Source organism: Copadichromis virginalis, linkage group LG5, assembly GCF_057382275.1.
Source record: "Copadichromis virginalis isolate Kocher_CV1m ecotype Utaka linkage group LG5, C_Virginalis_male_GT1.1, whole genome shotgun sequence".
NCBI lineage: Eukaryota > Metazoa > Chordata > Actinopteri > Cichliformes > Cichlidae > Copadichromis > Copadichromis virginalis.
The window spans coordinates 12,450,000-12,471,446 of NC_140622.1; the positions used below are offsets into that span (position 1 = coordinate 12,450,000).

Consider the following 21,447-nt stretch of genomic DNA (forward strand, 5'->3'; position numbering starts at 1 on the left):
TGACTCTCTTTTTTCCCCCTTTAATCACTGTTTATAGTCGGTGACATAGAAGAACATTCAGCAGCTGAAGAGACAGATTTTTCCAATTATCCATTGAAGTTATAAACAAAGGCAGAGAGAGTGTAAACACAGGATTTAATTTAATCCGGTGACCAAAAACATGACTCCCAGAGAACAGTAATGATGCTCTGTAAATGCTAAATGTGTAAATAGACATTTGATAACGCCATCAGCATATAAACTTTAGCAGGTCATGTTTCGTGTCATGTTTGGTGTTTACAGCTTGTTCTACTACACCTGAGTAGGACACTGAATAGTACAGGAATATAAAACCTGGAAAAGTTACTGCTGCTTTATATATAGCTAGAAAAATAATCAAAGAAATCTGCGAGATTTAGACAGACACATCTTGATGCACGCTCAATCATCCAGGGAAGTAAATCTCCAAAAGTTGATTCTGTTCATCTGGACGCAGCGTTTTGTGGGAGAAATGTTTCGTCACTCATCCAAGTGACTTCTTCAGTCTCAGCTGACTGCAGGTCAGCTGCAGGACCAAAACGTTTCTCCCACAAAACGCTACGTCCAGATGAACAGAATCAACTTTTGGAGATAGACAGACACAGTTAAACCAGTACCAGTCTTTAAAAAAAAAAAGCATAATAGTAACAGTCTCTCAGCACTGTTAAACATTTCTGTAAATTGTACAGATACCAATTCAATTTTGCAGTTTTGCAGTTGCAGCTTCTTCTGTATTTTTCCCATAAATAATAAATGCAATAATAGATTGCAGTGCATCATAGGAATTTAGCGTGATGTCACACTCTCAACCTAATAACAATGATCATTTATTCTTTTTACTTTATGAAAGCATATTTCTAAAACCTGCCGAGTCGTATGTCATGAACCACTCTGCTTCTAGTTCAACCTGTTCAATCTGTTTGGCAAATGGCACAGAAAGTTTGCCGGTTAGAAGTCACTTTGCTCCAGTTATGCAAGCCTTGAAGCCATTCCAAATTAGTCGAGACGTCTGTGGGAGCTGCTTGAAAATGGAACACTACTGAATAGATTTTTTTTTTGATTAATTAGAGCAAAAACATCCTTTCCTTGTGCCTGTCCATCCGCCCGGCTGGCTGGACCGCTCTCCACCTGTGAGGTTTTTATTCAACCACCAAACTGAATTGGTGAACTGGGCTTGATTGGCTTCTCCAGGCATTCTTTGTTGCTCTCCAAGACCACTGGGAAAACAGCCAGCAGGAAACCAGATGACAGCAGTGGAAAGTGTGAACAACAATGAAGAGGAAGAGAGAGGGAACCTTGCATAACCAACAGCACAGGATATTATGTGGTGACAAATTACATGGCAACAAATGAGGGAGGAGAGACAATGAAAATGCATACAATTAATTTGAATGATCTGCCAAAGTTTGGGTTTTAAATAAGTGTGGTTAAGCTGAAAAGGTGTACATTGTTTTCTCGGCATTGTCACTGTTAAATATAACAATCCATATTAAAAATGCAGAGTAACATTGGTCGCCCAGTGTCTTAAAAACTGTCTTATTTACAGGATAATTTAAGTGTTCAGTATTCTGATATCATATTTGGTAACTGCAGTACATTCAGCTGAGCACTGTCACATTTCTTCAGAGAAAGTTCGAATATTACTGCAGCTTCTAAGTCCTAAATGCTGCAGACCTGTTCTACTTCAACTGCCTTCCTGTTACCAGTCCTCTTCAGTGTCTTTCTGAGTCTGCAGACATTATGTATGCAAACACAAACCATCTGAACACTTTGCACCTTGTTAGATCCCTGAACCGCTTTCTGTCTTTTCATTATCATTGCGCTGCTGATTAACACATCACCACAGAGAGCCAGTTGGCTGTTCATTCCAGTTTCAAAAGGAATGACGCAAATTCGTGACCCATTTGGTGCCCTGTGGTCCCAGGCCTGCTCTCTTGGACTGAGGCCTTCTTGCTTGTACACACCCCGGCTGGCACTCAGATCAGAACAGCTGAGACCCAGTCAAAGAATCCAAATGTACCATAGGGGGTCCCATATACCTACCGCAGTCCCATTGAGGCTCCTCTGGTGCGTTCTGCTGTCTGCTGCGACTGGTATTTAACACAAGCACATTACATTGCATAGTTACATAATTTTTCAAGTGTTTTAGCCAGACATTTCAGAAACCTATTGAACCAAATGCTACTCCTTTGTGGCCTAGTAGTTGGCAGTACATTAGACATACTTCTTTATCAATTCCTTAAATGCAGATGCAGATGCAGTTTAAAATCACAATTAAAGTAGTAGCACTTAAAAATGATGCATAAAGAGAGTTGGAACACTTAAAAAATTTGCCCATTGCCCGCTTGCCGAAACCCGGGATCGAACCAGGGACCTTTAGATCTTCAGTCTAACGCTCTCCCAACTGAGCTATTTCGGCTGGCGTGAATATACGCCGCCATCTACCGGTTATAACAAAATGGACATGTTTCGCTATATTTCGGTTGTAGTGATGACTACAAGCTGCAAACTGTAATGTATACATATAGAGCGCGTTTCATTTAATAGTAGTTTGCACATGTCCGTTTAAAACCACATAAATGAATTAACTGAGTAATATGAGCATTTCAGTTTATGTCGATTAAAAAACAATAATAAATCTAATTTCATTAGAGGACTGCATATTCCACTTTCATATCTCACGTAGCCTGTGCTTTCAAATGTATAGTTTGAGGCTCCACAAACTCGGTCATGAAATATCTACGTCTGCAATTTTCAACTTCCCCACCAGAGGGCGCTCTATCACAGGACATTAAGTGCCACAAGCCCTCTGGACAAGATTTGAACGATATTCTTTCCTTTTCCTGCATCCATTAGCTATTACCAATAACATCTTATTTACGATACACTGAAAGATCAGCCTAAATTAGCGTATAATGGCATGCAGTCACATACAGTGTGTCATTCAGTGGATGGCTAGTAGTATATAGGCCAATACACAATACAATATAATATAAGCTTAAATTGATCCCAGTTTTACAATATCATGCGTCTTCCTCTTTACACAAACCTACTACATTTTTCAGTTTTTTTAGGTTACACACCGCCTGAACCATTTTCCTGTATTCCCATATGTTTGTTATTCTCTAATGAGAACTAGCTTTAGACATAAAAGCTGCAAACACTGAGCTGAAACATGCCTCTGCTGAAGTGAGACATGGACTTTAGATGCTTAGAGCCATCAGCTCCAAAAATTCCACATAAAACCAGTTTCTACTGGTTCACATTACATGCACTCCTTCACTGTAGCTTGTGATCACCTCACTGTGTGCCAGAAAGAATGCTGGCTTTTTCCATAAAAGTGTATCTGCACAGATATCCTTACAATTCAACACTCCGTCCTCTGCATTTCTTAGTCCTCACATGATTTATAGAAATTGGTTGCCACGCTGTGGGCCAAGAGAAATGGATGGTTAATTTAAAAAGTAAAAAAACAAGGTACCTTTTGGGGTAGCCACTCCTGACCATTTATTCCTGATGTCTGTCCAACTAAATTAGCTTTAACCTTTAACCCCAAAACAGCACCTAGGATAGAAAAGGGCACTTTATCATATCCATACTCCGCTGTGCAATGTTAGATAATAACCCTTGAGTTTCAGTGTAAATGTTACACTCCCCATTAGTGTAAAAAGGTTTTTTCCATTTACAAAAAAATAAATTAAAAATGATTTATTTATATGTCATTTAATTTTAACCAAAATTATGTCACTGGTATTTGCAGTGGCCTAATTGTTCTTTCGAGGTTTAAGTGCTGCTGAATTAGCCTACTTTACCTTGCAGGCTTCATCCCACATGGATGACCTTCTTTTTTTCCCCTATATTGCCGAGGTCTGTAGCGCCTCCCTCCCACGCAACACGAAGCCCACGCCACGTTTTCAAACATGCAGGCAGCTTTTGAGCCGCTACGCCGCCATGAGCCACAGGAGAGCTCAGTGGGAGGGGCATGTGATGATTACTGCCAGGTATAGGTGCCTGCATTCCTACAGAGGGCACTTTTACTGAACATGAATGCACAGACTGAAATAGCACATCTTCACATAAAAAAGCCTACAGCGCCGAGGTTTGAGTTTAGCACGCCAACCAGTGGAAAGACAATACTAAAATTATCACATGTAAATGGCACTACCCACTCATTATTGGCTGCATCTGATGGTGATAAATGAACACATCCACAAACACAATGTACCGTTTGTTCAACACAGAGACCACACAAAGCAAATGTTAAAGCGACTATTGGTCTCACCAACAAATGGAGGAGTCTCTGTGCGCATCACATCTTTGTGTTGATCATACTTGCTGATGAAGTTCATTTGAGGAGTTCGAGAGCGGTTGGATGCAGTTATGTTCTGTTCAGACGTCGCTGTATGCTCTTATGTGCGATTTCACCAGATGGACATACAGAGATTCCTTGATGTGTGAGCGAGAGTCTGTGGGGACATTATGTTCTTTTGCAGCATAGCCCTGAGTGATTATATAGGCTATATGTACGGAGCTGCACGTTGTCCTCATGTTATTCCTCTTGTAGGAGGCTTAAAAAAACCTAGTGAAGAAATGTAAAACCTGTTGTTTTTTTTGTTTTTTTATCTTGGACGAAGTCTGAGTAGCTTTGACCCCCAGCTGGAAATTTAAACAAACTTGCAACACAGCACACACGCGAAAGAAAAACTCAATTCATTCTTTTAATTCACTGTTTTGTGACACATTCACATCAAAACACTGTGGAGAAAACTTCTAAAGATATTCTTGGTGTACATATATTATATATTTTCACTTGTTAACATTCACTAATGCATTATTAGTGTGATAAATCACACGGCCGCTGCAATGAACAATAGCGTGAGTACAATGTTAGAGCAGTGAACACAAGCAGGTAAAGTCAACACTACTCTTTATAACGCCAGGAAGCTGTCAGGGCCCAGCTGTGGTGACCGTTACACTCCTCTGGGAGGAGCTGACCTGTGGGACTGCATGTCTGGGTGCAACGACACAGGGACGAGGCAGCTGGATCACTGCTCTGCTCTAGGAAAGTCGTTTTATAACCACACACTTCCGTTTCATCATGTGGGCAGTATTTACATCATTTACATGAATTTTCTTCTAAGCAGCTTTACATCTAAAATGCAGTCTAAGACTATAGACCTGGAATAAACACAGTATCTGTGAATGATGATTGTGTCTTTTCTTTCCCATCACGAGTCACATGAGAAGATTTCTCATGCTAACAGTGAACGCGAATCTACAGCCAGCGGCCAGTTAACTTAGTTTAGCATAACAAGTGGAAACAGGGGGAGACAGCTAGACTGCAATACCAAATAATATATTACACCATTTGCTATAAACTGGGGGCAAAAGAAGTGTTGCGAAATCTTATGCAAGCGCTTTAATATCTTAGCACACAATAAACTCACACTAAAGCAAAACTTGATTTACTAATTTACACTTTTAACTGTCCTCTGACTTGTTCTTTATCGTCTCTCCCCAGGCAGACCCTGAAAAGTTAAAAGTTTATCAGCTGTCACTGAGCCTTTCATTTAAATATCTGACATGCTCCCTTTTTTTGTTCCGAATGCACAGTATACCATTTAGCGGAACGTTTAAGGCAGAGATAATATTAAATACATTCAAAGAATTTATGTGTTTGAAGTGCCTTGGAGGCTTTAAGTGGGAGAAGGCAGATCATATCTTCTGCTGGCTAAACACATTCTTTGGAGTGGTTATGTAAGCACCACTATGAGGATGCTCTATTATTCAGCTCCATATGTAAATAGACTTCAGTGATTCACAGAGTGCAAACTATGTACAGTGTGTGTTGAATGATTCTCTGCAGAGGCTGTGAGTGCCACAGTGATTGTGACACCCTGCTTCCACTGCAGCCTGCGCTGAGGGGAGAGTGTAGCAGGAGCTTGCTGCTGGTGGTTACATTTAAAGGTCTCCCCAAGGTGTAAATGTGATTTGCACCGACGAGCTTCATTATGGAGCCTGACCTGCATGTTTCAGTCTCACAGGGCTTCTCCCAGGCAGCGTTCGGTACCTTCGCTCGCTTCTAGACGCACCTGCCTGCTGGTCTTTCGGTTGTCCACCCAGGAGTTGTGTATGACAGTCCCACCTGGTGAAGGGTCTACCTGGAGCAGGGACACCACCCTCTTTTTAACCTTGGCGCGAAGGGCACGGCGCAGTTTCTGTCGGGTGAAAGCGTACAGCAGCGGGTGGGAGACGGTGGTTCCGTAAGCCAGAGCGAGGAACCAGAGGCGTAGGCTGACGAGGACGTCGCTGGGGCCGATGCCCAGGATTAGGACGTTGGTCACTGAGAGGGGAGCCCAGCAGCCCAGAAAGGTCGAAATGATGATGAGGGACATCTTAAAGACACGTCTCTGACGCTCTCGGCGATCTCGATGTCGTCTCACTGCCCGCCGCAGGGCGATGATGGCCGACACGGAAGCCTGAACGCCCACTGTGGCTGGCATGGGGGTGGCAGCGCCCATGTCAGAGCTGACGAGCGGAGCAGAGGATGACACGGCATGGGGAGAGGTAGCTGTCGGGGTTGGGGATGGGATGAGGGGAGGGTGGCTGAGCTGTTTGGTATTATCTGTCGTGCATTGTTCTCCTCCTAACTCCCCACCATCAGTCGTTAGCCCCGGCTTCTCCTTTTTTTGCCTCTTGTGGCGCCCTCTGCAGGAGGGGCCCCTGAACCGCTGGCCCTTTTTCATGTGGGAACCAATGCGGATGTTTAAAGCCCTCAATATTCTGGAGTAGGTAAACAACATGACTGCCACCGTGGTGAAGAAGATGGGCACTTGGAGGATAAGATGGTAATACCTACCGGGGCCGGTGTGAAAGCCCTGACCACCAACACATAGGACGGTCCGGTTACGCCATGCTGGCGCCACAGTGGAACTAATGTCATACGAGGACAAAGGCAAGGATTTCTCCGTCTCCCCTGCTTCTTCTTCAGTGGACCACTGCAACTCCAAGAATGGGATAAAAAACACAGCGAGCGAGGTGATCCAGACGGCGATCAGCAGCAACGCCGCCCTGTGTGTCGTCAGCAGCCTGTTGGCCGGTCGTACCGAGATGTCGTATCGGTCCAAGCTGATAACCAGGATGTTGATGGCTGTGGCGATGCTGGCAAAGGTGACACAGGCCTCGTGGAAGCAGCACACCAAGGCCAGGTTGGGTCCCGGAGGCAGAAGAACAACAACCAGAGTGAGGGGCACACACAGCACGCACACCGCCACATCCAGCACGTGGAGGTTGACGGTCACCATGTTGCTCACAGAGTCCACTAAATTGGATTGGGAGCAATAGAGCACCAGCACAGTCAGGTTGCTGCTGAATCCCAACACCAGCTCCAGCATGAGGAAGGCGGTGAGTGACACCTGGAAGCCCAGCGAGTACGGAGGGTACCAGGACGCAGGGGTGCTGAAAGAGCCGCCTCCTCCTCGCTCCTGAAGGACTCCGAGTCCCTCCAGCCCAGCGGCTGTCCGAACCCCATCAGTAGTGGCCGGGCCTGACGTGTAGCTGCCGGTCTCCATGACGACCTCTCAGTCTTCATATATTGTATCTGTCACACTGCTGATGAGCTCCCATGATGCACCTGGCCGATCCTCCATGATGCAGGGATGAATAACAGCTCTGTGACAGCGCTGCGGAGAAGGGAACACAACGCAGACAGATGAGAGATGAACTGTGCAGGAGAAAATCAAAACACATTATTCTCTCTCACAGCATGACAGAGATCCCAACATAACTTTGGATAAAAACAGAGATCATAACTTATCCATGTTTGCCAAAAGAATTCTGTCTGTCTGTCTAACACATTTGCACGCATTAACTCCAGCATCTGCAGATTGAGCAGGTGCTGCATTATGCATCAATCCATCCTTCATTCTGTCTCCTATCAGTATTACCATTCTGACTCAGCCACAGCTTGAGACGTGAACACAAGCTGCCAGAACAGCAGGCCGTCGCAATAGGCCATCACTAATGTGTACTGGAGCTCTGGGGAATGACCCAAATTGAATGGAGCTAAATAATTAGACCTGCAAGAAATCAACTACTCTCAGTGGATCAGTAAATACAACACACTCAGCAGGTTACACAAAATTGGTTATGATCTTTTCTCTGCCAGCTGTAACAGACCGCATAATGCATTTAAAATAGCTCCGGCACCGAAGGGGCATATTTATTGGAAAGTGTTGGTAAGCCTTTGCCAGCTGACAAGCATACATACAGACATGCACATAGCATCGATGCCAACATCAGAGTGTAATTTGAAGAGTTAGACTACTTCCCTTAAAGTACTGTAAAAAAAAAACCAAAGGAATGACTGTAAAATACTCCAGACATAACCAATCATAAGTCAGACCTTTAATGTGATCACTTTTTAAAACAGATACTGCTCATTTTAGGGCCAGGGCAAAGGCGGGTAGAGCTGCCTTTCCTAAATACCCTAAATTTATTATGTGCCTAATGTTCATGACTGTAGTGATAGAACAACGTGAGTCCGAACGATGACAAGGAAATCGACTTATATAACGCTTTTAAAACCTTGTTCTTGGGACTTTTTAAGCCTGTTATATGAGATTTGACAGGTGATCCTATCGATGTGGATAAACACTAAAATGACAGCTCAAATAATTGCCCTGATGCATTGCAAAAATGTTAGACAAGGAGTAAGAATTTCTTCTGGGATGATTTTGATCATACTGATAAGGACTAAAACTAAAGAAACTATTTGTGTTTCCCTTTTTTTCTAAAGAACAGTTTTTACTTCACCTAACTAAAAATGAGTTTTCCAGCGCACAATATTAAAGAGTTAACTAACCTCAGCCCACAGACACAGCCTATCCTTACTGATAAACACCAGCAGTATGTCATTGTTACATCGACAGCTACAAGATTAAAGTCAGTGTGTAAAACACAGCCGCTCATCATTGATTGTGGAGGGGGAGCGGAAACTAATTGCACCTGCGGGAAATCAACCGAACAAGTGAAATCACGGCTTCATATGTCTCTAAATTGCTATCTGAATGAATATCTTGGCATCAGGTGCTCAAAACATTTCGTGACTGGCCTCCGAGTCGAGAGCACAGGAAACTGACTCCAGCACAACAAGTCGAGCCTGAAATATCAACCTCCGCTCTGGTAACAAGGCATTCAGCTGAGTGATAGACTCATTTTCTCCTCACCTCCGTTACCACGGAAACCTCGCTACAAGGAACTACATTAATGAGGGCACAGGTACGCTGAAGTGCGGGACACTGAGCAGTAGAGTAGTAGTAGTTAGAACAGCTCTCAGCTACAAATCGGAGAGCTTGAAACGCGCCGCATTCCTGCGGAACAGACAGAGGAGACCGAATAAGTGTCGTGATGGGGCTTCCTGCTCAGCTTTGAGCCAACAGTGCCAGCAGCGGTAAAAGCCTTGTGCTACAGATGTTTTGAATAACGTGTCTTATAATCCATGTCACAATGACTCTGCTGACTTTCGTGCGTCCCCTTTTTTCCCTTGGCAATACAAACAACTCAGTGTGGAAGGAAATCAAAGTCCCACGAGATTTCGAGATTGTGATTAAACTATTTTAATTCATATAAGCAAATTCTACGAAATCTAAGTTATGGCAGCACTGACTAAGCCAGAAAGGATGCAGATTCCTGCATCAACTTTCAACTGTGAAAGTTTCCCTCGAGGACGCAGCGACAGATAAAAAGGATGAAACTGTTGGGGTCAAGGGTTCGGGTTTTTCCTTTGATTTGTCTCTTGTCTGTTCTTCGTGGGGATTTAAGGAGAAATTAAAGAGGGGCCACTGGGGAAAAAAAACAAAACATGGGTTTGGTGGGGGAAAAAATAAACAACAAAAACTGAGTGAAGAGCTGATGGTGTGCAAGAGCGCAGACTCTCGCAGCAACTTTGCTGGACTCGGATTGGAGGTTTCCAGCTGGCCTGATCGTCCACAGACTGTCTGATTGTAGCAAGGGATTGGATGGAGAAGGTATGAATCCATTTAAATGAATTCATACCTTTAAAATGTGCGTGCACTGAGAGACAGATTACAGCAATCGCCTGAGTGAGGGAAGGAAGTAGAAAAGAAGGGTGAACCAGACGCAGCGGTAAACAAGATGTCCCAGGGAGCAGAGGTGGCAGTCTTACATCAGCCTTCCTCTAACTGCGGCTGGTTTCCTGGTTGCATCCAGTCCCCAAAAGACTGCTTCAGTCCCCAAAGACTCCACTCATGATTGCCTGAGTGAAAAGCTGCGTGATGACTGCACGGGTTAGACGCTCAGCACAGGAAAGGTGTAGATATTACAGAGCGTAAAATTACAGCAGAAAATCAACCTGCTTGAAAGGCTTTTCTGTGGGGACTGTTATCACAGGCTTCATAGTGTTCTGCTTTAAGAGAACTGTGGCTCTGTTGTTTTTTTCTTTTCAAACTTTGCTCTTTTTTCTTTTTGTAAAGGTATGTTTTATAGTTAAATATGATTCATCATCTATATGTTAAAAGGCTCAGTTTCAAAGGGCATTTGTGTGATGCAGACAGGTGAAAAATCAATCAGTGTGCCCCTCCTGCTTGAACCAAAGTGACTCATGTCTGACCCTGGAGAACAACGCGCGGTTTCACACTGGTCTGCATTCACAAGCTGCTTATTAATAATTTGCTTCCTCTTTGAAAAATGCCAGTCAGAATGAGAATGAGCGAGTCAAATTTGGCGTTCGTTGCTTGAATTCAGAAACCAGCACTGCCGCTTTGTCACTGTCCCGTTGTTAGAGGAAAGCAAGTGTGAAACCAGGTGCATTTCTTAAGATGCTTTGCTAATTAACTTGCACACCAGGGAGTTCTCCAGGTAACTGTGAATGTGTGTGTGTGTCCATTTTCTGGCTCTGCAACAATATAATAATAAGGCAGTATTCTCACTCAGGCCCCGGCGCGCTGAGAGCCAGGAAAAGCCCACATCGAGGTGCTAGATTTGATAAGTGGCTGGGCTACCTCGGCAACACCTTTTCCCTTCAAACCTGGGACAGGGTAATGAGGTTCAGCTTGATCGCAGTGACACATTTTCAGCTGAGCTCTACAGGTAGTGCTGAGAACTGTGACATTGTGCTCTGTGTGTTCTCTGAAGTTGTAAATTGAGCCAAGGCTATTCCAGTGAAAAGATGACTGGTATTTCAATCTGTTGTAGTTTATATTTTTAAAATGATGTCATGTTATGGGACATTTCCATCACCCCATGTGCAGGCACGGAAAACCCAAGGCAAGGACGGCAGTTTCAGAGTTAGCAATTTTTTGGCCAGAAGAGGCACAGTAACTTCCCATTCTTCCTCAGGGAATGTTGAAAGTTTGTTAAGTAAGCTACTATGTCCTGACACTTTGTTTCTGTACAGGTAAAATAAAAAAGACTATAATGTGGTGAGCTGAATTTTACTTCCTGCAGTTAGAGCCTGGAAAGCAGTTTCTTCCTGGGTACTGATTGGTTACCTGGGCGCGGTTATCTTCCTGTCAAACTCTTGGCAAAAATTCAAATGAAGGCTACTTAAATATTCCTAAGTATTTGTAAAAAATGATGCCCTAAAATACATGGTGTTAGATTCAGTTTCCAAAATCCTGGACGCCAGAACTGCTTTCATAGGACTTAAAAGGGTAACTAATCAGATGTACTCAATTAACTGATCATCAGTAAGTGTGAGCACCTTTATAAAAGCAGATGTTTGGGCAATTTGCTGGTCTGGAGGATCCAGGTGTCCCAGCAAGGTCAGATACAGTTTCTCTAAACGGTGCCAAATTACGAAAGAAATTAAAATGTTACAAACCTCAGAATCTGCAGACTTACAGTAAAATTAACATTCTGTACATATTACAGCAGCTCTGCTCCACAATAAAAGCATCTCATCAGGCCAACCCGCACCCCAGACTTCTCACCCAATGAAAACATTTACTACATGAAATCAAAAATCTAACTGCTAAATAGCTGACCAGGTAGATATCAGATAAGAATGAGTGGTTTGGCTCCCAAGGAGAAAGTGATGCAACACAGCCAACTTTTTTGTTTTGTTGTTTTTTTTTAAACTCAAAATAAACATATTTTTCAAAACTTTCACAATAAAAGCCTTAGTCCAACTGAATATTGTAGTCCTTATTTCAGGTCATGACCACATACAATATAAATATTTTCATTTGACTCTTCACGATACTTTATATCACATTTGGATCTTGAAGCATAAAATATTATATTTATATAATTATTTATTTAATTTGAAGGAGCATCTCTTGTGTTTGATGTCATTTATATTAAAATAGTTTTTTTTTTATTTGTTTTTTTTATGTGACTGGTTTGTGGTGCTGATTGTGTCCTTTGTGATGTTGTTTATGGCCCAGCTTTGGAATTCACAACTTTTGTGCTTATTTAGAAACTAAATAGCTGATTTATTAGGTTTGTTAGAGATATTAACTTTGTTTAATATTTTCTTTATGTTATTTTAACAGAAGCCTTCAACATAACCATACAAACAATAGACAAAAGCTCCAAACACAGGGGGGATAGCAATCTGACTGATATATCTTTTTTCTGATTTTGTCATTATTGTTTTATTTTGAAAATAAATAGTTTTTCCAAAATGCAATTTAAAAAAAAAAAAAAAGAGATTGCTGTGTTTTTTCTGTTTGTGTGAAGTCATTTTGAGAAATGTAGGAAATGGACAGATTTTAAGCACAAATCCTCTAATCATCAGACAATAATCTGTCAGTATAATGAATATATTTCTAACAGTGCATCAAAGCCTCAGCGGGCAGGTGAATTTGCAAAGCCATGCAGCACGTTCAGAGCTAATGCTTTCCACACAGATCTAAGCGATGCCTTGCAACCTCTTCCCCTCTGGTGTGGGGAAACCAGACAGTGTGTGAAAGACACTATATGGCATGTATAATTAAACAGCTAGGCACATCAGCAATTCCCAGAAGCAGCAGGACAAAGATTAAAAAGATGAAAGTTAATCTTGCTTTTCCTCTGAGACAAGCTGATGTAACAGGTTTTCAAAGTGACACGGCTAGTGAGAACGGAGGAAGAAACATACATGAATGGGAAATGCACTGGAACTTTATGCTTTAAAAAAAAAGGGGGGGGGGGGGGAATGCTGTGGAAAATGATGTTTTTATGAATACATAAGAAGGTTAGTGGCACTGAATACACTACTCTTATGGCCCCAGTGGCAGCCTAAGCAGACGTAAACACCACTGGATGATAAGCATGGATGTACTGAAAGAGAAAAACTCAAAGGGAAAAATCTAAAAATAGCAGCAGAACTGAAAGCAGCCTAGAGACACACAGAAAGATGGCCTTGAAGGGGAGGTTAGAAGAAATTAAAATTAGATCTTGGATTTTTCTTCATTCCTTTCACACGTATGTGGAGCCACAGGAAGTCAGCTCTTATTGTGACAGCATGATGAGCCCTGCCATGAAGGGTTAGAGAATTTACATGTGCTATTTTATGCAATTGCAACCATGATCGTTTCCTGTAAACAGTCCATCAAGTTAAACGAGAGTTAAACCCGAGGACACTGGTTGACATTGCTTGGTTTGATTTGTGCTACCCTGAGGTTCATGCAACGTCCCCTCTGAGGGATTTATGCATGCACCACAGCCGGGCTCAGAGATGACATTTCACAATGTAATGTGTTTCTAAGAGCTCACGTGTTTCACATGTTTCTGTGAGATTGGGCTCATGCACATGCTCCTTAGGATGAAGACTGTAGCTGCTGTCCTCAGGTGCAAGCTATTTCTTTAGTTTAAACACTAACCAAAGCGCATGCTACCCGATGCATGTGTTCCTAATTGGTGGTTAAAACCACACACTAAAATTAAGGAGAATCTCAACATACACAATGTTGTACACAATCTCCAACATTAGGGGTTGATGTGTTCGCTGCTCTACATCTTAAAAACTTTTACTCAGCTTCTAGCTCAAAAAAAAAGTGTTTTTCCTCCACTAAAATATAAAGTTATGCAAGATACCTGAAAATCTAATCAGATTAGAAATTCCAACAAAGAAAGGCACGAGGAGAGAATAAAGTTTCTGCCTGTGCTGCTGTTGAGTGAGTCAGTGTGGCAGCAGGACAGAAAAAGTCGCATTAAAATAAAAAGATAATGTGATCAGTATGTGCAGCGTGAATGTAATCATGTTACATTTATGTTTTGCAATCACTGCATTGGGAAAAATCATAAAATCTAGTTTCTGGGAATCTGATCATTCAAAATTTTGTACAAAAAAAAAAAAAAAAAAGATAAAAAGGCAGCTTAATCACGAGAATGCCACCAACAAGCTGAAGGAGCTCTGATTCTCACAAGACATTACAAAGGACAAAGCAGCGCAGAAGAAGAAGAGCAGGGATGACAGCACTGAAGTCTGCAGTGAGGGGGTGAAGAACAACACAAAAAGGCTGAAGCTAGCATGAGAACACAGAACATATACGTTCAGTCGGTGTAATAAACACCCAGCAGCACAGTGTGTGTGTGTGTGTGTGTGTGTGTGTGTGTGTGTGTGTGTGTGTGTGTGTGTGTGTGTGTGTGTGTGTGTGTGTGTGAGTGAGTGAGTGAGTGAGAGAGAGAGAGTGTACCATGTAGACTCCTGTTGAGACATCAAGCTCTCTCTCTAGTCACCACGCGAAGACAGAGACAAAATGACACATAGGAGCACAACACATTGCCGGAGTAACACACACACACACACACACACACACACAAACACACTTTTACAACAGGATGCCTGCTGAGCTGACAGTAAGTGGTCTTGGAGAAAAAGGTGAAAGAATTGAAGATGAAAGTTCAGACTGTCTCACAGTGCTGCAAATGTTTGGCATTATTTGTGTGCCAGCAGATGAAACGATAATAAATCCAGACTGAAGTCTAGATCCTTGAGTGAATCTGTCCTTAAACTTAGATTAAATTACGGTTTCCATGTTCCAACTTCATGCAAAGATCATGCATATTATTATCAAGTGCACAGGAATTTTCTAAAGGTAAACAATAAGCTTCAATGCAAATGCTAGTTTGATATGGTTGTGACGTGAAAAACACAATTAAACACCGCCCTACCACGGCTGATTTTCAAAAGTCTAGTTTTTATTTTATGTTGGTCACTAAAATGTTTTAGTTTTTAGTTAAGTTTGAGTTGTTCTGTACATCTCCATCATCCCTCACGTGTAGATATGACAGCATGGACACTGCACAATACAAATTCTACGAGTTCATTTTACAAAACCATTCCTACTCTAGATCCACTTTTTCTGCATCACATACATCACAACAATGGTTACAGTGGAATGGGAGGAAGCATCAGCAAGAAAAATGCTTTGCGAGGAATCATCAATACACCTTTACTAATATGACCTAAAACATCCTCTGATGTTTTTGTCTTTCCACAACATTTCTTCAGGATTAAGATCAGGACTTTTTCTTAGCCACCACAAAACATCATCTTTATTCTTCTTTGTCCGTTCTTTGCACAGCAACCTGTATGTTTTGCATCGCTGTCTTGCTGCACGCGTACTCTCTCTTAAATATTTCAGTTCATGTCGTTTGTGTATTTTAGAATTCGAGAGCACGGTTCAAAACTCATTGCTCTAATAGTGCCTGTGAGCCTCGTGCAGAGCCATCGAAGTATGACCAAACCATGATACCATCACCACCATGTTTCACAGATTGGATCATGTTCAGCTGGAACGTTGATCCTTTCGGCTTTTCTGCAAAGCTCCACAGTTGCAGGCAGTGGTGGACTCATGGTGGACTCATAAACCTGAACGTTAGTCAATGTGAGAGAGACCTTTCATTGATTAGATCTCCGCAACTATTAAATGTCCCGCTCCTGAAGTGATCTCTGTTGGCTGATCACTCCTGTGGAGGGTAACAAGGTCTTCAGTTTCCTTCATTTGTCTGTCGGTGGATTGATGGAGTCCAGAAGCTTCAGAGATGTGTCTCCAGCCCGACGATCATCAGCATCTTGCATTTGTTCGTACCGTTATTCACTTCCTCGTGAGTTGTGGAGATCTGACTTTTGACAGATCCCTATTATTTTGATTAAAAACACAGCTAATCGCCATTCCACTGAATGATATTTGACCATGACTCCGCCTACAAATTAACTGCTAATCTTGGGGGTCACTATCTGAGCATCCGCTTGTGTTCGTTAGAGACCCGTCAGACTTTGATAAATGTGGCATTTCTTTTTCCTGGTGACTTAAAAATGAAATGACATGAAAATTCAAGTTGGTGTCAAAATTAATTTAAACTGTAGGAATCAAAACTAGCTGATTTATACTTGCGTGCACTTGAACAGGATACAAAACAAACAAAAGGGAACCAAACAATTTACACTGTGCATAAAGAAACCCTTTACAACATAATATTGTAAGTACTGTAGTGTCTCACCACAGTTTTCAAGCACCGAGGGGCAAAGTAAATGGTCTGCGTCCGTTTGATTGCTTTATTGATCGATTGTCTGGGCTTTTTACAATCTTTAATTTATGACCGCTGTTTAAGTTGCATCCATTTTTTTCCTATGGTAGATTATAGCTTTCCTGATGTCATAAATATTTCCATTCATTTCATAATGAAGCTGAAAAAAAAATAGAAAAAAAAAGCAATCAGGAAGGCATGAAATATGTAGACTCCAGAGAATGCTTCAAAAGAGATATGGGGAGTATAATCAAGCAATTCCAGACTTTTTTTTTTCTAAGAGTAATCTTTAATGCATTCATGTCTTTAAATGATGGCTGGGAAGATTGGAGGAGTTAACTTGCACACACACTGTGAGTGCACCTATTGCCATTTCAGTTACAGACCATCAAACAACTTGGTATTGGGGAAACAAATCCATTATTCAGGCAGACTTCCCAGATGGCAGAGGGGTAATTCAGGTTTGAGCAAAGCATCCTACTGAGAGCCTTTATGTTGTCCTGTTACCTGAATAATTCATTGCAGTGCCAAAATATGGACCTGAAATAGCCAGCCATAGAAAACCTAAGCTGAGGGAAGAGGCAGAACAGGTGAGGAGAGAAGATGTGTGTTGTGAATGAGAGATATGAGAGAAATAGCTTCTTGGTGAACGCTCATAAGGTTATTTAACTTGGCAAAAGAGCCAGTTAGAAGACAGTTTATCCGTTTAGTGAGATGGCAACATAGACAGACAGGCACACACGCACACACACACTTTCTGCCTTCATGTGTCCGGCGGGATTTTGCTTTCTCTCCTTCATGTTCACAATCAAAGCCGTTCACAGCAGAACACGGGGACCGTATGGTGGAGACACAGCTCGGACCAAACACTTTCATCAGACTTCTCCCTTTTTCTCTCTTTACTTTCCTCCACCTCCACACTGTTGTCACCAGCCGCCCTCCTTTCTCTGTTACTCCTCATCTCGCCTGCTGCGTCTAGTTTCATTTTCAAAGTCGTCCTTTGTCCTCTGCACATCTTTTTTTTTTTCTTGTTTTTGTTCTTTGACAAAGTGTTGCTCACGATTAACCGCTGAGACAGAAGCTGCATGACGCAGCCCGCAGATTGCACGAGTATCAAGTTATTTATTTGACTTTATAATGGCAGACAGCAAGTCTGACTCCGCCCAGAGCAAATTTAAATTGTTTGTCTTCTGTGCCTCTGAAAATAAATACATCTGGACCACTAACTGCAGCTAATAGTTTTTTCCTTTTTCCATCATCAATTTTCAGATTGAATGAACAGTCAAGAAAACAATCTAAAAGTATTTTTGAAATGCAGACTTGCAATCACATCTTTTTCAGACGTTTAATCACAGGGGAAAAGAAGACATTTCTTTCCCTAAAATGTTTTAAATTGCTGATACTTAACCAAAATAAAGTGCAGGGAGAAGTCTATCTTAACTTTAAGTTTTAAAGTGGTGCATATGAGGCCAAAATATGGATTTTGTGGTAACTTACCCTCATGAATAAAAAAGGTGAAGTAGGTATGGTCAGTAATAACTGTAGGCTGGCGGGCTGTGAGATTACGACTTGTGCATGTCCCCAAGGCCGTTGGAGCACACAGCAAAATACAAACTGTTAAGCATCGCAGGCATACACACAATCCAAACAGACAGCCTCACTTTGATGCGCGCGGTGAAATGTTTCCAGCGGACCGCGTTGATGACTCCCTCAGGAGCGTGGGAGAAAACACAGAGCTTCGGAGACCGTAACTGTGTCAAGCACCCACTCCCACACACAGCCGGAGGTTCTAATAAAACCCAGATTCCTCTGCTAAATCGATATTTCGTGAAGCACTTTGTGCCAAAAAGCGCGCGGAGCGATGCGCAACAACATCTTTAATCACACGAACCCTGCATACAAAGCTGCATATAGCCCAATCAACACATTAAGTTAGATGCAATCGGCGCTACGTGCAGTCATAATAGTTCATAAACATCAGGTTCTAAATTTGCGTTTAACATACGCTGCGTAAAAGTTAAACTTAAGCATTTTCAAAACTTAAGCAGGTGGTTTAATATGTGAAATCCATCCATACTAATCAACAGACCTTTAATTAGTAACTTTTAATAATGGACAGTGGTGACGTGCATGCCAAATACTTGCCAAGCGCTGCGCATTATATACTGAAATGTCGGGTTTTTTTTCGTTTTTTAATCCATTATTTATTTATTGCCAATTAGCACTCTTACCTTTCAGAACCTTGGGCTCAACGATCCATTCCTTCACCATGAGAGTGCTGATGAGAAGCGTCCCTTCTGTCCAGAGGTGTGTACGAGCCGAGCGCATGCTCAGCGGTAGCAGCTCCAGGAGGGAGTGCTAACAGCAACACAGCCTAGTGGGACAGACAGACGGCTGCAGCTCATCCCCTGCTGGATCCACAGAGGACTCTGCCGTCTGTAGGACTTCAGCTGACTGGGTGAAAGAGGCGGGATCATCACGACCAAACACTGTACACCACTTACAAAGTTAAATGACTAATATTTGAAAATATAGTTGTAGTGGTATTTGAGGAACAGCTTTGAAGCCTGATCTAGATGATTATGAGCCTGTTTTTGTGCAAGAAGCTGCTTTAAAAAATAAATAAATAAATAAAAAAAATTAAAAAAAAAAGTTTGAATCACTTTTTACGTTGGTAGCATGGCGATCCAATTTTTTTCTTGAATCAGATTTTACAATACAGCTATAATTTTACAATCAAACCTGGTCAAGGTCAACTAATATTACAGTTTTTTTCAATCGCTAACAAGCGCCTACCCATACTTCAGATACTTTTTCTAAACTCTTAACACAGACTCACACCTACAAAACACAATTGGCCAAATGGATAATTTTCTTCTCAAAAATACATTTTGTTAAATATATACTAACTCTTCATTTCAAAATAGAACACATCTTTCTCTGCACACACTAACTGTACAAAAACACTATAAATCTGACTCAAAATGAAATTAGTCTGTCAAAGAATAACACTTGTTTTCACTTCACAAGGTACATGCAGTCAATCAAAGTACACCAGGTTTCAAAATACTGGCTATTATTGACATTACAAAAACTGCATAGACTTTTATGTTTCAGTTTTACAGGTATTTGCATGCGAAACATGCAATCCACCATTTTGACACCAGAAATGTCTTGGTTGGTAACTGTATGTCCACATGTACAGTAATGTTCACATTCAAAAGCATTCCAGTAAAAAGCAAACAAGTTTATGTTTCTTTACTGTTTACTACAGGAGGTACAGTAGAAACACGGTATGATAGGACAGAGAAAGTTTTACAGTATTGCTTACAGTGAACAAAATATCCATGAAACACACAAGAGCATTCTGAACAAAAAAACAACAGCAAAAAGCCAAGATCAAAAGGGGGGGAGGGGGAGGGGGGCTAAAAAAAGGCAAAAACTTTGCATCTAATCTCTGCGATCTTCAGGGTTAGGCCACATTTTTTCATCAACATCACATCTGATGTTATCCAAGTCGATGCACCTGGGATGAAACCGCCTGGTATGTCGGATCCACCCTTGGCAATCGTCAACTGTGATGTCCCTGGAGCCAGCATCCATGGCTTCGAGGAGGGACATCTGGTCATATGGCTGATGGTCATAAACCTTCCACCTCCATGCAGAAAAGAACTCCTCTATGGGGTTGAGGAAAGGTGAATAGGGTGGAAGGAAGAGACTTACCAGTCTTGGGTGGACTTCAAACCATGTTGTTATTGCTTGCAAGTGATGGAAAGCCACATTGTCCCAGGTAATTACAAAGGTCCTCATGTTTTCACCCTCCTGACCCTGCTCTGGAACCAGGCGCTGGTGGAGATCATTGAGAAAGGCAAGCAAGCGCTCTGTATTATAGGGTCCAACCTGACATCTGTGAAGGAGTAATCCTGCATTTGCAATTGCTGCACACATGGTAATGTTTGCCCCTCTCTGTCCTGGCACATCAACTGTGGCCCTTTTTCCAATTACATTCCGTCCACGTCGACGCCTTTTGGCCAGATTGAATCCTGCCTCATCGATGTATATGAATTTATGAGGGGCCTGGTTGGCCTCCAATTCCATAACTCTCTGAAACAAAGTTTATGTAAGTCATGTTATTACTGTATACCATACTGTACTGTAACCTAGTATTGTGTAGGTTTCACGCAGTTTTATTGCATTATTTGCAGTAACCATTTCTACAATGGCAAGCTCCTGATCATTACTGAGGAGCTTTCCTCTTCCCCCAGAGGGTGGAAGACGTTGCATTCTTTAGAAAGACAAAAAATTCAACATATGCACTACTGTATGACCATATTGACATGTCAAGTGAGAATAGAAACAATCCATGTAAAATGCAATACTTACCTGTTGGTTTGTTGAAAGATGCGTATAATGGAGGCAACCGTTGACCGCCTCAAATTGGGCTGCACTCTTTCACCAGCCTCTCTTAGTGAAAGACCATGGTTGATTACATGGTCAATGATAGTGGCACGAATTTCATCACTGACTACTGTTCTTGCAGCCCTTGGAATGCCACCACCACGCATTCTTACACCTCTACCTTGCCCTCTCCTTGGGCCTGCTCTTCTCCCTGGGCCCCTTGCTCTTACTCTTCCTCGACCAGACATTACAGTGTTTGTCTTTTTTTTGTTTCCAAAAACATCACTCCTCAAGGTCTTGCCTTATAAACCCCACTGAGTCTAAGCCAGAATGGAAGAAGCTGTCGTTGGCCCAATTTACCCAACATAAATCAGCTGTGTGTCAATTATTCAATTGTTTGTTTATTATCAGCTGATATATATTTTTGATATTGATATTGTTTTTGTACTGATATCATTGCAGAAGCAGAGGTTTTTATACTGTATCTACGGTTTGGAATATTGTTTTTGCTATTGTGGGATGTTGTGTGTTAACATTCGTAAATACTACAAA

The 21,447-nt window shown here is 41.9% G+C and overlaps 1 protein-coding gene, 1 long non-coding RNA gene and 1 other non-coding gene across 5 annotated transcripts in view; 1 reads left to right on the forward strand and 2 right to left on the reverse strand.

Moving 5' to 3' along the window:
- LOC146709023 (uncharacterized) overlaps positions 1-19,083 on the forward strand; it is a 29,172-nt gene extending 10,089 nt beyond the window's left edge. For 2 of the 3 annotated variants that reach the window (XR_014920410.1, XR_014920409.1), the window contains exon 3: positions 18,736-19,083. This is a non-coding gene — a long non-coding RNA (uncharacterized LOC146709023). Of the gene's footprint in view, positions 1-1,086; positions 1,569-18,735 lie in introns of those variants that run through there. The other variant, XR_014920411.1, reaches the window with a different exon arrangement.
- Positions 2,365-2,437, reverse strand: trnaf-gaa (transfer RNA phenylalanine (anticodon GAA)). The gene has a single exon. It is a non-coding gene; the product is annotated as a tRNA-Phe (tRNA).
- LOC146709025 (G protein-coupled receptor 22-like) lies at positions 4,724-18,794 on the reverse strand. Its single transcript, XM_085455980.1, has 2 exons — positions 18,729-18,794; positions 4,724-7,700 (listed from the first exon to the last, which is right to left on the reverse strand). The coding sequence occupies exon 2, from the start codon at positions 7,587-7,589 to the stop codon at positions 6,057-6,059; it is 1,533 nt and encodes a 510-aa protein (XP_085312106.1). The 5' UTR covers positions 7,590-7,700; positions 18,729-18,794; the 3' UTR covers positions 4,724-6,056.
- Positions 19,084-21,447: the final 2,364 nt, after the last annotated feature.

Coding starts and splice junctions, on each gene's coding strand:
- LOC146709025 (XM_085455980.1), bottom strand. CDS start 7,589: ATGGAGACCGGCAGCTACACGTCAGGCCCGGCCACTACTGATGGGGTT.